The sequence below is a fragment of the Pezoporus occidentalis genome, unplaced genomic scaffold (genome assembly GCF_034315485.1).
Source record: "Pezoporus occidentalis ecotype Australia unplaced genomic scaffold, CSIRO_AGI_Poc_V1 ctg125, whole genome shotgun sequence".
NCBI lineage: Eukaryota > Metazoa > Chordata > Aves > Psittaciformes > Psittacidae > Pezoporus > Pezoporus occidentalis.
The window spans coordinates 1,463,530-1,482,017 of NW_026913049.1; the positions used below are offsets into that span (position 1 = coordinate 1,463,530).

The window sequence follows — 18,488 nt, forward strand, 5'->3', positions numbered from 1 at the left end:
GTTAGCATTTTCCGTTACAATTACAGCAGCAGAGACCTTGTAATGATTGCACAGCTGCTGTGCCACCAGTCTGAAGGTATGACAGAGCTAATGCCACACAATTCACTGCTGCCCCTAGACCAGTGTGGGATCCTCTGCAATGCAGTGTGGCACTGCAACCATGACATCTTATATCTTGAAATTAGCAATCCACAACTGGCCTCTGTATCATCTGCAAGTATGTGGTCTCGCCTGCATGATGTAATGCTGTGCACTCAGACATACCATGCTAAATAAGTATGAGCTCAGGGGTACTACGTGCTACCCATCAGAGAGCTTGTGGCTGTCAGCAGGAAGCACAATACAAGAGCAATACAAATCTGCGAAATGATGTGGTCATCCAGCATCATGGCATAAGTAACTGGATCTTCTCCCCAGGTGCTCCTCACTGGCTCTCACTGGCTCCATAGTCCTCTCTGGACCATGTGCCTATCACAACTTGCTGTCGTCACAAAAGCAATTCAGACACTGAGAGAAATGGGGTAGAGGCTGTGCATGGACGGTTTGTGCATAAAGGAATGAGCTGAGCCTGAGGGCACCCTATTTTGCATATACTGTTTCTCCCAAAGAGGTCTGTGACCATCTCATTGTGCATGATGGAGCAAGCCAGTCTAAAACGAGAACCATCTTTAAGAGTAGCCTGGCAGAAGTAGCACAGATAGTGTCACTGATTGTTTTTTTCCTTGTATCATTATTACATTGTGTCTGATGCTCTATTTCACATAACTTATGTCACTGGGGTAATTCCATCTGTTCTCTTTCATGCACAGTGATACAGCTGTAGATAGATATGTCAGCTTTAAAAAGAAGCACTTCCTACTGAACTGTTCTTACATCTTGTAATCAAGATCTTTTCAGTTGTGGCTAAAGTGAAAGGTATTCCAAAGCAAACTAAAGCTTTTAAGGTTCAAACAACCCTAATCAATAGATCAATCAGTAAGAACTTTGTACCCTTTTCACCCTTAGTGGCCATGAAGTTCTCTGAAGGGAGCAGATGACTTTTTAACTACCTTTTCTCAGTTAGAAGACTGTATTTCATCTTTTGACACTAGAATAAAATAGATTGTTTTACCTAGTTTTCCAGCCATGGTACCAGATTCTTTTTGAGACTGCAAAGTGGATTCAACTGACCTGAAAACTGGTGTCAATAATACCCTAGTTAGTTATGGTCAAAATCCCATTTACAATTCCTATGGTCTAGAAATATTTTTGAGCTGAGCCAATGCTTTTAAACTGCATCTCAACTGATTGTCTCTCCATCATGCAAGATGTCTCCATCCACAGGTCACACTGGCTTTCACATATCAGGAAGCTAAGGTAGCTTAGTCAGCTTTACAGTTTAGTTGGATATATTTTCTAACATCCCCACCCAAAAAAAAAAAAAAGGTGTAAAGATTCCAAGACCCTGTCAGTATAATCATTAACCTGTGGGTTTGCTATCACAAGAGAAACAAAGAGAAAATTGTCGATGATAAGAAACAAGGTAGCATTCTAGGAAATCTGTCTTCCAGATCAGATATTCCTGTGGTAATTTTGTATGTGTTGCAGAAACAGCACAGCTTTTAGTCTGCACTGCTATTTATAATGCAGGTTTCTGAATTCTCAGCTTGTCTTAACAGGCAACCACATGTTCTCAGGAGCTACTGGCTCTTAAGCACACCACCCATAGAGGATGCAGTCAGGAAGTGTGTTGGATGCAAACAAAGTAGAAATCTATAGCTACTGTCACTATATCACAGCTACATTAGAGCAGCGTCATGGGACTAGAGAGGGAAGGTTGTTTGTCAGGTGTGTACATTCACTTCTCACACTTTTTGTGAAGTCTGTTCTATCACACAGATTTATCCAATTAAAAGCTCCTGTTTCAAAGTATGAAGTAGTTGAGAAACAAAATGTAGCCATGAGACAGCTTTTTGCCTCTATCCTTTGCTTTCTTTCTGGATGTAGTTACAGATCATTTAGATCTTTCCTGATAGATCTAACTGTCAGTGGAGATAATAGAAGAAAGAAGTGATGGAATTTCCAAGAGTAAACTCAGAATTATTGCAGAACTGAACAAACAAGTAAGGAATGCCCCTACTGCTCACGGCATGATGATCTCTGATTTGAATAACCAGAGAGTTGGCAGGGACCTCTTACTACAAAACACAGAGAATTATATTATCCTATAATTTTTATCACTATGCTAATCCATGCAATATTTGTTGCATACGGTCTAACAAGCTTCTCAATGCTACAATTCCACAGACACCAGTTCAAGAGCTAAAATAATCTAAACCTCACATGATCAAACTATTATTTTCTCATTTTCAGAAGTAATTTTTCTTAGAATCAGAGAATGGTTTGGATTCGAAGGGATCTTAAAGATCATCCAGTTCCAACTTCCTTGCTATGGGTGGGGACACCTCCCACTAGGCCGGGTTGCTCCAAGCCCCATCCAACCTGGCCTTGAACACTGCCAGGGATTGGGCAGCCACAGCTTCTCTGGGTAACCTGTTCCGGTGTCTCACCATTCTTGCAGTAAAGAATTTCTTTCTTGTATCTAATTTAAATCTACCCTCTTTAAATTTAAAATCATTCCCCCTTGTTCTATCCCTATATATCCTTGTAAAAGTCCCTATCCAGTATTCCTGTAGGCCCCTTTAGGTACTGGAAACTGCTCTAAGGTGTCCCCTGAGCCTTCTCTTCTCCAGGCTGAATAAGCCCAGCTCTCTCAGCCTGATTTCATAGGAGAGATGCTCCAGCCCTCTGATCACCTTTGTGGCCTCCTCTGGACTCCAAGAGCTCCATGTCCCTCTTGTGTTGGGGGTGAGTTATTTTACACTGACACAACAATTCTATTCACATTAGAGCAGTGCCTCTAGCAATATAATTTTACAGGTAGGTGGGTAAGATTGAAATTCATTGCTGTGTTACATGGAAATACCACTTGCAGTTAATATTCTAGTAATGTTGCTATAGTCAATTTGACTGGACGTTGTTACAGAGCTTACAATAATAATGCTTTAACTGTTGCCCTGAGCATATGAAAACTTCCCATGTAAACATCTAATTAACGGTCTTAAATTTACAAGAATCTCATTTCAATAAAATTAAAGTTTCTGCTGTTCATACTGCTGAAGTTCATGTTAACACCTTAAGCACAGCATAGTTTGGCCATTTTGAGCTGTGTCTTAGCTTAGTAAAAATAAAAATAAATCCATGTAGTTGAATGAGTTCCAGTGAGGCAATAGAACTGGATACACAAGGAGGCTGTGAAAGCTTCATCCCCGGCAGTGTTCAAGGCAAGGTTGGACAGGGCCTTGAGCAACCTGGTCTACTGTGAGGTGTCCCTGCCCATGGCAGGGGTTTGGAACTAGGTGATCTGAAGGTCCTTTTCTTGGAAAATAGAAATTTCCATGGAATCACAGAATGGACCCTAACTATTCTATGATTCTGTGAAATCATGTCATTGTACAACTAGCTAAAGTTCTGCCCCCCTGAGCACCTGGTCTGTTTGAACTTTACTTCTCGAATATCAAGTCTTCCTTCAAGTACTGATATTGCTTTTCTAGCTAGCAAGTGAAACATGGAAATATCTTGAAGTAACTAAAGTTTTTCCATGTATTTTTCTTTTCCTGAGGGAATTACAAAGTACTACAAGCACTTTATTATTTCTAAAGCTTCTGAGGAAAACAGAATAAGTTAATAATTCATTACTGTCACTTAGGAACATGGAAAAAAAAAACACAACTGTGATAAAAGACTTTTCCTTGAAAAGCAAGGAACCCAGCAGAATATTTCTGGCATTGAAATAGTGTGCAAAAAAAAGGGAAACAAATTTAATTATTAAAATAGTAATATATTAAAATATTTTTAATTTTAAATGGATCAAGAGTATAATATGGATTGTAAAAGTACAAAAGAATATTTTCATAATTTCTGCATAATTTCAACATGTTTAGAGATATACTGTCCTAAAACAAATGGATTTTATAAAAGCTTTTAAAAGTACTTTTGGACTACAGTGCAGAGCAGAAAAAATCTTAAATAGTCTTTCCTACTCTCTGGGATACTTACCCTGAAATATCGTCTGAGGAACTGTTTTAGCTTTTTACTTTATGCAAGACCAAGCACATTTTGAATCAAAATAGCTGGGCAGAATGACAAGGTGCCAATTAACAAAGTGATGCTAAATTTTCAAAAGGTAGCAGTTGATGTTTCTTACTTGAGTGTACCAGAGAAAATCTAGAGTAATTTAAGTCTTTTTGTTTGTTTAATTTCTGTAGGCAATAGATTATTCATTTGATCCTCTGTCCCATTAGCAGTTAGGCTCTGATTCAATTTCAGACCTTAGCAGATATTTAAATTTTAGGACCTTTGTATCATTATTGACATTAATGTTATTAGCAGAGTTTTTAAAGCAAACTATGTGCTGACGTACTGGTCTGAATAAGGCATTAATATGAAGCACCGTTTAAACGAATAATGACCTGCCTACTCATACACATTAAACAGCACTCCAAGAGACCATGTTAATTCTGACATGTTGATAGCGTCCAGCCTTTACTGCTCAGCAGCACTGCAGAAATCATACTTATTGCCTGTGCTTAGAGCAGAAGCCACATTTGATAACAAAAACTGACTTTTAGTGTCAGCCACTTGAAATTATATTTGCATAGGTGTGTATTTTCATGCACAAATGTTACTGTGCAGCAAACGACAAGGACAAAATGAGAGACCTGGTTTCAGCTCCCTTGAAAAAAGACTGCCCTAAGACAGTTTGCATAGATTAGCTTAAATAGAGCTAGAAGTAGTTTGCAGTACTTTAATGATAAGTCTTAGCATATTCCTATGCATATAAGAATTGCGCCATTATAAATGTTAGAAAATCTGAAGAAAATCCAAATAAATTTATGCTTTGCCAAGGGACATGGCCAAGCATAATCTTGTTTCTAATTAGGTCAATAATATTTAAATAAAATTATTCTATCTAGGGTGATAATATAAAATATGCATATGAAGTGGATGGCATTCTGCATTTTACTATAGCAATAACTCATATCCATTTTCTTCATAAGTTAGATGCTTGTACACCTATTGTAGAGGAACAAGAGAAAACAAGGGGAAATGAGAGAGCCTACAGCCATTCATGGAGAAATAAAGGTTTCAACTATTTACAAATACATGTCCTGATTCTTTGTAATCTGCATTAAAGGATACTGAAATCCCATACCCAAGCTAATGTTTAATGAAGAGATTGCTCAAATCAGAACACTGCGAGAGGCCACAGGCTAAATGAGTCAGTGTAGCTTCTCCTAATTTGCATCTTTAAAGTTCTTTTTTTTTTCCAGGATGCACACAAAACAATTTCAAGGGGAAAATTTCTAATCACTTCAATAAATTACACTTTTCTTTTACCCATTTACTAGGTGTTAAAGTTTGGAAAGCTTTTAAGTAACCTCAGTGCTTCCCTGATTGCTCTATTTTTTAAAGTCCTATAACAATTTACTGTAGTCTGAAAGACAACGTAAAAATAAATATATAAATAAATAGATAACTGAGAAAAATAAACATATGTATTGCCTCATCAAACTACAGATTACTAATTCTTCCCCCCCCCCCCCCACCAAAAATGGCCACACAATTGACTTCTGGGTTTTTTTTACTCTATAATTGCTATTTAAAGAGCTCCAGGTGTAAGCTGCCTGGTATTCATTTTTATTAACATCCAGACACTGTGTAACTCCTCTGCTCCAAGACTTCAGTAAAATCCTGAAGGTTGTGTAACAATTGTAACATTTCCTGCCTTAACTGCTCAGCTCCTTCAGCATCAAGACTGCAGGGTCCACTGCAGCAGTTTTAAACCATTTCTAGCCACAGCATCAAGATATTTATTTGTGAGCATCCCTATGCAACAGACTGAAAATTAGAGTTTCCCCTTCTCATTATCTGTATCTTGATGGAAGTCTTTGTTCACAGATTTTACATGTGATAGGGACAACAAATGCACATCCTTGCCCTGGTGGGTCAAGGTAAAATTGTCCCTGGTGATAAGGAGAGATGAGATTTTTCACCATCTAAACCACTATGTCCTCTGCTGTCTGTAAATAATATCTGAGACCTGTGGTGGGTGGGACCAGAAATTTATGAATTAATATTTTGCCTATAAGACAGTAGAGCAGTGAAAGTATCTGGCCTATTAATAGTTTTCATTTATCTTCAAGAATTAATAAAAGAGAAAATAATCACAATAATATGGCAGGCAGAATAAACCTCCCTTTTTTTATATCAAAACAATGATGACAGTATTTCCTATTTCTTTATCCTTCCACTCAAAATAAAGCCGAAGATTGTGGTCACTCTCACAAGCTTTCTGTGCATAAAACAGCAGAAAGGAAAAAACTTGCTTCTTTTTAACCAAAATACTGTAAAATAAAGGACACTTCTTTAAATCCTGCCAAAATCCCCATATGAATAGCTCCTAACTATCCTATTCTACCCAGTCTTCTTCTCTGAATCACATAGAGCCCAAAGGAACCTGAATTTTGTCATTCTCATTTACAGGGAGCTTCCATTCTGATTCAGGTTAATGTTCATCTTCATCAGCACTTTTTCTTACCTCTCAGTCAACACTGATTAAGAGAAGGCATTTCTGACTTCCAAACACCATCAAAGAACTTGGTCTCAGAGAACACCTTTCTGTTCACATCACCATCCCATATTCAAACAGTATAAACTTTAATCCTTTCAGATAAAACAGCACATTCTTTGTCAGGGAACTACTCTCCCTGGTATGTAATTCAACGGTAAAAGAAGAACAAAATTGATGATATGACTGATCTTTGTGAGCTAAAGCATTTTTATTTAAACAAATGTATTAAGAATGTTTCCAATTTTATGTGTTACTGCTGAACAATAGCTTTGAGTAGATTGCAAATATTTTTATAGTGAAAATAAATACTTGGAAATATCATGTGAAAACAATAATTACTGAGTATTTTGCAGCCTCCCAATGTCATTCTAAATCCAATCCTCAAGCCTTAAAGAAGAAAATTTACACTCTTATTCATGCTTCTATGGCTTTGTAAAAATTCTCAACCTAGTTCACTGGGTTATGCTGTCATTAACAAAAAGAGCATTATAGAAATACCACTAATAAGAATTTCCAAAATATAATACACACAGATATCTGATATACTTTCAAATTCAAATTCATTTTCAATGTAGCTTTTTTCACTATTAATCTGGTTTTAACAATAGCTTCATGGGCATAAAGTATTCAGTGAAGCTTATGGTTAATTTATTTCTGAGAGGTTTTCAAAGACCAGCAGCACACTTGATGCTCACCACCACCATCATTAGCAGACTTTATATCCCATAATTCTTTAGACTGCCTCTAACATTGCACTATGGGCTTGAGTCAGCTACCCACACAAACTCGTGCCACCCTTTGAGAGCCCTACAGTACCATCCTGGCTCACATCTAGGCTTCAGAGAGTCACATTTAACACCTGCTGCAAACATCTGTGTCTCAGCTGCAAGTGATTAGGTCCTCTCACAGGTCTTGTGTCACATTTGTCAGCCCAGTCCAGCTGTCTTGGATACCTTACAGCTATTTCTATATGAGCACGTAGTATGGGTTCATAGAAGAAGCAAAAACTTGAAACTGTCCACATTGTCTAATTCTGCATTTCTCTTTGGAATAGTTCTAGTCCCATTCAACATACTGGATGTATATTTGTAGCTGAAAACCAATGCTTTCCTAAAGCATCCCTCACAATTTAGTGTCAGCTGAAGTTCTTGTGCTCAGACTGCTTCATTTTACAAACCAAAGCCACAAGTGGGGACAATTGGGAACTTAATTTCCAAGTCACACTCTTGATGGGAAAACCAGCTGGGATTTTGCCCCTCAGTCATGTCAGGTCATAACAGGCACATCTGAGTAAGTCAAGATTTCAGGTGAAATTTAGTTTCAGGTTGAAATATCTGAATGTAGTGGGAATCAGACATTTAAACTTTTTTACTGGCTACTGAAAAGATCCATGAATTAATATGTAAAGTAGAAACTCATCTCACTTGCAGACACCTTGGCTTTCACCCTACAAACAGCCTCTAGAACCAAAGGTTTTCTTTCCTCTCTGGTCATCCTGATGACCCTCCTGAGTGCCAGCTCAATTGGGATGCATACTGAATACTCTTAATCAAAATGGTCTTATATCCCACATTATGGTTCCTCAGCACCTTATGAATTAATTCATTCATAATTAAAATTGCTGCAGGTTGTTATCTGATATACACTGTTGCATTTGCCTTTGCCGCATGGTACTGTTAGTACACAGCCACAATCAGTGCTTTTCTATAGTCTGGTGTTCAGTGTCATCAAAGCCCTCCTGTTTGATATGCTGATCTTGCTGTGTCAATGAACTGATTATTTCATCAAATTTCTTTTTGCATCCTGGTCATTACGAAAAAAGAAGAAAGATAATAGCACAAAGGACAATTTCTCTTCCAAAAATTATTTTTTCTCTTCTATTCAACCTCTTTCTTAACCATCTTAAATTTCTGTGTGAAACCTGTTTAACCAGGCATGCAAATTTCAGCATGAAAACCATGCTCGAAACCCATGGAAGATCAAATCTGAATTCATTTTCTCTAGAAAATGTTTCTTCTTATTAATTGTTATAACAATTTGATCTGGTTCCATATACTTTAGTTACGTTGAATTTTATCCCATGTCAATTTGCTGTCATAACTCGATTGTTCTTTCCTAATAATTCCTGCGGGAATCTTTTTTGCTAGTGATCTTAAGCCAACATGCTTATTGACTCCAAGACAGTAGCACTCATCTCTTTTTCTCCATGATACTAGAGACAGTTTTCTGTAGAGACACTAAGGTCGTGTGCCTCTTTTCTGAGAGTCCTTGGATGGGCAACATCTATCTCTATATGAGATTATAACAAGTTTTTCTTAAATATGGTAATTGCCTAACTATCACCTTGGTGACTCTCTCCATCCTTTCTCTATCCATTCATCTATCATCATCTTTCCCTCAGTTTCTAATAAACAAAAATGTAGGATTTTTTTCTTTAATTATCCCTAATTCTATCCCACCCCCTTTTCTTGTCTCTGCTTACCTTTTGTTTGTGAAGCTAAAAACCCTTTTGCTATGGTATTTTCTTATTAAAATATGCAGGCATACGATGCAGGTGGTCTCTCTGTGACTGAGAGATATTGGCAGGAAGGAGGAGAAGTCTATGTTCCTGCTGTGTGCAGCAAGTGTTATGTGAATAAATAAATCATTTCAGTTTCCATCATAACCAGCCTCTGGCTTTTTTCCCAAACACACAAAGAAAGAACAGATGAATGTGAGGCATTTTAAGGAAAGTATTAATTTCTGAGCCAAATAATTCACCAGCAAATGTGTTTGCAAATCCTTTGATTGAGAGATTACTCTTTTCCTCATGGATAGCAAGAGCTTTTAGCGAAATAGAAATGTAGCTGATAATATGTATAAGATTAATTAGATAATCTTCCATATGCATCTGAATTTCTTTTCCTCCAAGCTCAGAATGAAAAACAGTCTTATATCAGGACTTATGCTGCGTATAAGCTTTTATAATTTGTAAACATTGTAGGGATGTCCTTTCATTTGTCTGATGCTGACAGCATATTGATGAAAACTATTACTGTTCTGCAAAGGATATTGTCATACTAATGATACGGTGTCCTCAGAGCATTGATCAAAGAGCATATTGATAGGAAAACAAAACTTGCACCAAAAGGAAAGAAAGGACTTACATTCCTGTCAGTTCCTAAAGCAGATCGTTGTAAGGTGTGACATATTATAACAAAATTTCAGCCTTTCTTGTTTGTTGGAAAAAAAATCCCAATACTTCAGAACTCTGATACAGAGGCATTTTCTTAATGCGACTATGTTTTCTATGAAATTATTTTTAGAAAAATAATGTGACTGAAGTACTGATATGTATTTGTTTAGGGCAAGATGGGAGATACATCATCAGATTGCACTAGGGAATTCGAGAGCTGACATGTCCTTCCTCTGCCCCATTCACTTTTGAAGCTATTATTTTTTTCTGTCTCTCTGCTGAAAGCAGTGAATGGTTTCACATCTGAAGTGAATAGAAGTACATTTTTCACTGGAATGAAATTCTGTTATCTCCACCACAATGTTTATAAACCTCAGATAATAAAGCACCATTTTTTCACAGAGTTAGAGAATGGAGGTATTTTTCTTTTTCCGGGGGGGGGGGGGGAATGCAGTCTCATATTAGTGATTTAGTTTGGCACATTATTTAATCTTAAGCCTCTGGTAAATCACTCCTGGTTTAAATCAAAGGTAACATCTTTGCATTTTAACATGTCTAGCCTAGAAAGGAAATTCCTTTTTTTGGCTGCTGAAATGCCCAACCCAGACCTGTTAATCAGGATGATCAAAGCACCTTACTCCTGGTTAAATACTTCTCAAGAGTAAACAACAGCATCGTACCCTGCATGATTTCTGATCATAGACTCAATAGGGGACTCCCAGCAGAAGGAGTGCTAGCAGTCACTACATTGACGTATAGAAAGCCGTCTCTGGAGAGGTATACCTTAAAAATCCATCCATCACTGGGGAAGAGCCACCCATCTACTTAGTTAAGACTCTTTCTCTAACACAGAGAGAGGTGTTTCAGTGTCCATGCCTGCCAAAGGGCTTCCAGCCTACATCTTCCAAGTACTTTGAGAAAGCCAGAACCACTACCCAGCCTGGGAAAGGATGTACAACATTTGCAAGCAGGGCTTTGTTTAAATGCCCTGTTAAGAGTTGCCATGTTCCTTTTAGGATTGTAGTTCTCTGTCAGAAAGGAGCAATGATTATTTAACTGTCTTCCAGGGCTGCAGGTTTAACATATAATAAATTCAGGGGTTTGTCATTTTAGAACAGAAAAAATGTTTTAATTTTCACTTCTATGTAGCTTCATGATCTTTAGGATTAATACTGTGTAAACAAAACCAAAGTCTGAAACTCCTAAAGCAAATGATTGAAGAACATTTCTTACGAGTATGCTTCAGTGAGGTTACTTACCTAGAGATGTAGTGGAGCCGAAATCATACAAGACTCAAGGAAAAAATAAAAGCTGAGCTACAATAAAGCAGAGCTATGTAAGCCCCTATGCTACACTGTATAGTGATGCCATAAATCATATTTAGACAAGATACAATTAATTTTATGTATTTTTTTTCCTTGTCCTCTTTTACATTTTGCTTCCCATTCTTCTCAGATTTAATTTTTAAGGTCATTTTTGTCTAAATTAAGTAACCTGCTCTTGATACTGAAATGTGATTTGACACTAATATAGCAGCAAAACTTTAAAGACAAATTATGAAGAATCACCTTTTTTACTTTTTACAAAAATGTTCATTAAAATTCACCACTGATAAGTGTCAAAGGATACTAATCCACTGTTGCTTCCCCGAAACGTTTTGAATTAAGGAAGGAGAAGGAGTAAAATAGGTTTATTAGAACCTTTTTGAAACAGAATAGAATCCAATTATCATCCATTGCTACAGAGGCAGCAGTCCTTAATCCTATTTATTAGCTCTAAAAGATATCATCATGGAATTTGGCTGCTAGTATGGGAAATATATTTGTATCTTCCATAAGAAATATGGGAGATGAGTGAGCTGGGTGCAGGGTGGTGAGGCACTGGAATGGGTTGCCCAGGGAAGCTGTGAATGCTCCATCCCTGGTGGTGTTCAAGGCCAGGTTGGACAGAGCCTTGGATGACATGGTTTAAAGTGAGGTGTCCCTGCCCATGGCAGGGGGGTTGGAACTAGATGATCTTAAGGTCCTTTCCAACCCTAACTATTCTATGATTCTATGATTCTATGTATTTATGTATTTATCCTTTTCAGAATAACTATACTTCCACATGGGAGCCTGCGAATCCTTAACGCTTCCAAGTCTGATGAAGGTCGGTACTCATGCCAAGGTGTAAATGTATTTGGATCTGCAGAAATCATTGCATCAGTATCTGTTAAAGGTATGAAAAAAATAATGATAATGATGATTTCTCCTTACCAACATTTCATTATTGCTTAATATCCCCTGCCAACCATAGAGCAACACTGTACAGGCAGAATAAAGTATTTTTAACAAGCTGGGGGCGCTAACCTCCATCTGATCAAACATCCTATTCCTGCAACAGAAAGCAAACCCCACCTGCTGTCTCACAGTTATATGTCAGAAGTATTAGTATATATAATGAATCACTAAGGTTATAAATAATTCTATATGTAAAAGAATCAATATCCCTTTTAACATATTTTAGCTTATTCCTACCTCTTCCTGCATGGGAGCAAAGATTAGGATTGAAGCAATAATTGTATCAAATATAAATCTAAGGCAAAGTAGTTCTTTAGGACAGTGATAAAAATCGAAACAGTGAGTTGCAGTACATTTCTAAACCACATTTTTGACACTTTTCAGATAAATTCTTATATGATCAGAGGTTTTATTTTAGGTGTTCAAGTCTTCTGACTTTATTTTTCAAGCTTCTTCCTATATTTAGTGTGCCTGGAAGCACCTTTTTCTATTTTAAGTAACAAAACTGAGATCTTCATGCAATCACAAAATTCCAGGTGCTTTTTCTGACTTTTTCTGAGTCTCATAAAATCAATTAATTAATGCATCTCAGAACTCCTATAGATTGTGTTTAGGATCCTGCCTTACTGCTTCCTGTACCTTCCGTTCACCACCGCCATGTGTGCATTATGAATATATTTCAGTATTTGACACAATGTATTTGAAACAAACAGTAAATGTAAGCTCTTAGTAGACTAAACTGAACTCAATCATATTATTTTCACCTTGTATTATAACTAGACTTTCATCTAAGTGTTCCTAATCCATCTATATTTTAAGAACCTACAAGAATAGAGCTGACTCCCAAGAAGATAGAGTTAACGGTTGGAGAAAGCATTGTCCTCAGTTGCAAAGCCCTTCATGACAGCACACTAGATGTCACTTTCTATTGGACACTCAATGGGCAGCCAATTGACTTTGAAAAAGAAGGTGGACACTTTGAAAGCATCAAGGCAGTAAGTGACCATGCGTTCGGCATCTGTATGCAGTGAACTGATAGAAAGTTGCATGCTTTTACATGTCTCCCATTTATCAAATTCTGACCAAATTGAAATATAACTGGTTTCTTTAATGGTTGGAAAGAAATACTACCTGGAGGAGGTGCAAACTGCAGGTCACTAGAATTACTGCAAGTAGTTCTAATCAAGACGATATTGAATGTAAAGTTATACATCCTATTATTAGTGAGGCATCTGATGATCTTTGTGAGGGAACAGAAAGAAGTTTGAATGTAATTCTCCTTATTTACAATATTCTGCTGATTTTGATACAGAAAGGATGCGGCTATAAGCATTGATGTCTTTCTCACAGATAAAATGGCTGTTGGAATGCCTTCACCTCCCAATGCTTTTATCTGCCTAGTATATATTTTAATACCTGAATAGCAGTGTACTTAATTTTCCAACTGCCCTGCATGAGGTAAGTTCTAGCTGGGTAGTCATTATTTAAGTCAATAAGAATCATATGGAAAAAATACGCATACCAATTTCAAATATTACCCCTAGATTCAAAAACAATCTGACCAAATAGCATGATAAAGTAATTCAGCTTTGGCTGTTGAATGCAAAATGGTTTGAACTTTTCTTAGTAGAAAGAAATCTCATAGTGTGAACAGGTTTGGAGATAGAATCTACAGTCATTTAACTCAATCTTCCCACTAATGAAATGTAAATCAAATGTTCATGCTATGTTAACAGAAAAAAAAATGAAGCTCACAAAGATCAGGAAATTTTAAAATTTAATGTATCTAATATGAGTACAATGTACTGAAGGTATCTTAGCATTAAAAACCTTGTCAGCTGCAGTAAATTTATTCTTCCGCTTACCTCTATGGAAGTTATAACATTGTTTTTGTTTTTTTTTAATTTAGTTTTACTTCAACAAGTTTTCAGTTGAAAAACATTAGTCAGGTGTATCTTAGTTTGAAGGTTCTTGCTGTACTTATCTTCATCCGAGGAAGTCCAATACTCAAAATCCATCACTAAATATATAGGAAGGAAACCTATCTGAACTGTCTTACATGGCTCCTTCAGTGCATTTCAGCATCTTCTGAGCCGAAGAGAATTTTTAATCGGTGGGAAAAATCCTCGGACTAGGAAATTTTCAAAGTAATTAATTAAAGTAAAGCTAATTTAATGTAATTTCATTCCTTTCGTGAAAACAGGACTTTGTAGATTTTTCATTTGTTAATTTCATTTCTTCAAGAGAAAGCCCTCAAACTGATAGAAGTAAGACTCATCCAAAGGGAGAACCTGGTAGATGACATACTATGACTATTTTCAGACAAATATTCATGCAAAACTCACTGAAATTGCCGATTTGTTTATTGTCCTGATATGCCGTTGTCATTGTTACAACTAAAATTTTGCCAAAACCTAGTAGGTTTAACCAGCTGTTTTAGCATGAGTTTAGGACTTCCTTCTCCCTTTGTTGCTAAAGAGTCACTGCTCCTTGACTAGGTGAAAATGGTATTAACCACTCGTGAAAGTCAATGCTCAATGTCTAAATGACTAAGCGGATTAAAAAAAAAAAAGTTATTAAGTAAATGTGTCGGAGTCGCGGGAGACAAGCCTCATGCTATCATGGTCAGCAAGTCTCGTTTATTTAGCAAAATACAGCCATTTTTATAGTCTCAGTGTTAGATACAATTTCTGCTAGGGTACAATAAAATCATTGGTTAGTTTGTGCTAACGCAGGGGTTTCTAAATAATCGCGACCGCTTCTTGTTTCAATATGTTTCAATCTTGCTCAAGCATTACCGTTGCGCTATCTCAGCAAGCATACATCCTGTCCTTGAGCAACCATTGACCACACAGTTGCTGCTGTGTTCTTCGGCCTAGATCTTGACTAGTTGCACAGTTTCGTGGCCTTTGTCCTGCAGCCATTCTGCTGTCAGGCTCTCTACATAAATGTATGGCATCCTTCTTTTTAGAGACACACCAAGAAATTTTTCTTTTTTTCCTAAAAAATATTTTTTTACAAATAGCAAACTTTGAAATAAAAAAATAAAATCAGGCTGAAGAGAAGGCATTGCATATTTTGCAAAATATTACAAAATTAGTTCCTACCTTGTCACTGTTAAACCAGTGCTGAAATAGTGAAATCTGTGCAGCTCTAAAGAAATACCAAAATGAAGCATAAGACCCTTATATTTTTAGACTGGGCAATCTACATTTGCCTTTATAAGATTGCTCATACAAGAGATGGTCAGGCCATGCTAAATTTACTTACATTCCTAACTCATTTAAGAGTCAAGGCATTTCTGTTACAGCCGGGGGGGGGGGGGGGGGGGAACACTCCTTTTCAGAACAGAGCTAACAAAACATGACCCGCTTTTATGAATGCTGTTGGAAACATAATATGACACATCCTTCCCCCTCTTTGAAAAGTAGCAGTTAAAATATATGTAGATTTCCATTCACCAAAAGGCATATCTTGATTTTTACATTGTCCTAAAATAAAGATGAATCAGTTGAGAGATGCAAAACTCAAAAGTAGCAATTGTGGTATTACAGGATTTTTATTTATTTTTTTGTACACAAAACCTCTATAATTCCCATAACTACTCATTTGTGGAATGTTGTCAATTGTATCTCATTATCATTTCCATTATCCACGTAAGTATGTGAAATTAATCACAAGGATGAAAATGTATTTCTTTACTTCATTAAAAACTAAAGCATGATCAAGTGCTAAGGGAAAGCAAGATAAAATGAAACTCTTCTATTCTTCCAATCATGTACCCTATTTCAAAGGAGTGATACACAATATGATAAAGACACAGGTTTAAGAACGCAGAAAAAAGGAACTTGAAGAAAATTTGAAATCTGATAGAATTCCATTTATATCCCTTATTTTGAATTTCTGGATGAAATATGTTTTAATTGCATGAGCTAATCCTGAACAAAATGCTTTTTTTATGCAGGACACTTAAGATAAATAATATCCCTTCTGTGCATGAAGTTATACATCTGTTTTGTTCTGCAAGCACTGACACTTCATCAGATAAAAATAATGTTCAGGTTTCTTTGGGTTTTGTTTACTTGTTTGAAAGACTGACAAATTGAACATTCTTTGAACGAGTTTTGTTAATAACAAAACCATTGTCAACCTTTCACCACTGGTTGCTTTGCTCATACTCGCACTGTGGGACACGCAGGTGTTAAGTATGATGAACATTTTGATGCTTAATGCAGTGTTATAAAAGCTATCATTAAAGTAACATTTATTTGGGCTGTAGATAAATTTCCATTTGCTAAAATAGCACACTCCCCAGCAAATGCAATTAAAAGGAAAAGCTCCTCCTAATAATACATATTGCTTTCCTTGCTTATAAATTACATCTGCAGCCTTTACCATTTTTCATACTGTGAACTAATTTTTATACAAATTGAAGGCATTTTCGCTGTTATTTACTGAGCTATCAAGGATTTAGTACCTGTGGCAATTTAGGTACTTCAGGGACTTGCCTGACAAAAGGAGAAGTGTGGAAAGGATGTCAAGTAGAACAAAACTGTGCATGAGAGGAATATTAAGGAAAAGAGACCGAACTCCATTGCAGTGATAGCTGTAGACTGCACTCTATGAAAGGAAAGCATCCCAAAGGCTGTGTGTGCTTAACTACACAATATGCTTACTTTATAGCAGAACAGTAATGCAAAGGGTTGCATATGCCCAGAGTCTTCTGGCACTTAGAAAGTCTTGCTTTGTCTACCAAAAGTCTTGATAACATTTTAGGTTCTGTGAGGGGCAATTTTGCATGGAAGCCTGAATTACTAAGATTTTGTTTTATCAACAGTTAGTACTTGAGCACAGAAAATATAGACCTGCTTGCTTTTATTAGGTTAACTTTGATTTTCTGTCTGTTGTGCCAAATCCAGAAGTCCTGTAGAATTTTCTTATTCTAAGATCTCCACTAACTTAATTTTGTCCTATGGGTATCCCTTTTCTAGCTTAAGACATCTTATTTTGTAAGGAGGTTTTCATTCAGCTACCATCATTCCAACTCTGTGTTTGAAAGCCAATACTGTTTTCATGGCAGCCAAGAAAAATGATTTATTGTGGTTATCCACAGATCGGTAAGCAGCAGCATTGCTCTTAGTGTCCCTCACCTTCACCTCCGTGAGTACCTTTCAGACTAAAAAAAGTGATTTAGTCTCAATATCTTCTTGGTCTTTGATCTTAACTTAAACTGCCACCGTGGGAAGCAATAAGCACAACTTGTCATGTTATATTTTACAGTGGTCATTTTTCCACATGGAATTGAATTGCAATCTGCGGTTTCACTTAGAAAAGACCAGTAGATACAGACCACCCAGTACTTTAACTACTCTCTAGCACTGGAGACTTCAATCTGATACCATAGAACCTGTGAAAGAGCATAACTTTTCACCTTTCCTTACATTTTCAAGTATCTCCTTAGCTTGTTGAAGTACTTTGATCATGTTTTAAAAGTTAAGATTAAAATTTAATAAGCAATTTCTAACTAGGCTGCACTAAGTTCTATGCTACATGGAATCAATTAAAACAGCAGGCTGTTAATATTAATGTCTTTCCTTTTTATTTGACATTAAATAAAGCTAATAAAATAGGTGGTTTATTTAACACCCTTCTTCCTCCCCACACTGAGGAAAACAGCGATATTCACAAGTCTTGTAGAAGATATGTGCTTTTCTATTCAGGGTAAGACTGCTATATCAACCTCATCACTATTAATTTGCTTCATTGTTTGTCACAATACTTCCCTCCTGATGGAAGAGGCTGAACACAGCCATCACTGTCAGCTCAGATCTCCAGGTATTTCAGCCCCATGCTCATTACCACGTTTTGCCCATTTGCACGCTACAGCAGTTAAATATTCTAGTAATCAGAAGCAGTTTCAAAATAAAAAAAATAAAAAAAAAACAACTTTTCTTTTGGTAACACAGATTTGTCTTAAACTAGGGAAGGTACAAAATGGAATAAAGACTTCTGGTCAAAATACTTTGAAATGTGTGTTTTTTTAACTAGTAACTACAAACCAAAACCTGAACACAATGAAGGCCACAGTCTAATAATGAACTTTACCATAGGTTGCTTCCGGGATATAAACACTCCCAGTGAACTGATTGAATTTATAGACCTACCTGCACACTGTGTTAGAATGGAACATGCTGGACATTTCCCAGAAACAAAATTGCACATAAAACTGGTGTACTCAAGTGCTTGTGGCTTTGGCTATGAATAGAGAGCAAGGGAGAGAGATGATAAGTAACACCTCCTCTACTTAATTTTACTTTGGAGAGGGGAGATAGATGAGCATTTTGGAAAATCTCAACATTCC

The 18,488-nt window shown here is 36.7% G+C and overlaps 1 protein-coding gene across 8 annotated transcripts in view; it reads left to right on the forward strand.

Moving 5' to 3' along the window:
* CNTN5 (contactin 5) overlaps positions 1-18,488 on the forward strand; it is a 642,522-nt gene that overhangs the window by 565,733 nt on the left and 58,301 nt on the right. For all 8 annotated transcript variants that reach the window (XM_062607752.1, XM_062607749.1, XM_062607746.1 and 5 more), the window contains 2 exons: positions 11,938-12,065; positions 12,947-13,122. In XM_062607752.1, coding sequence (XP_062463736.1) covers positions 11,938-12,065; positions 12,947-13,122 — 304 coding nt within the window. The remainder of the gene's footprint in view (positions 1-11,937; positions 12,066-12,946; positions 13,123-18,488) is intronic.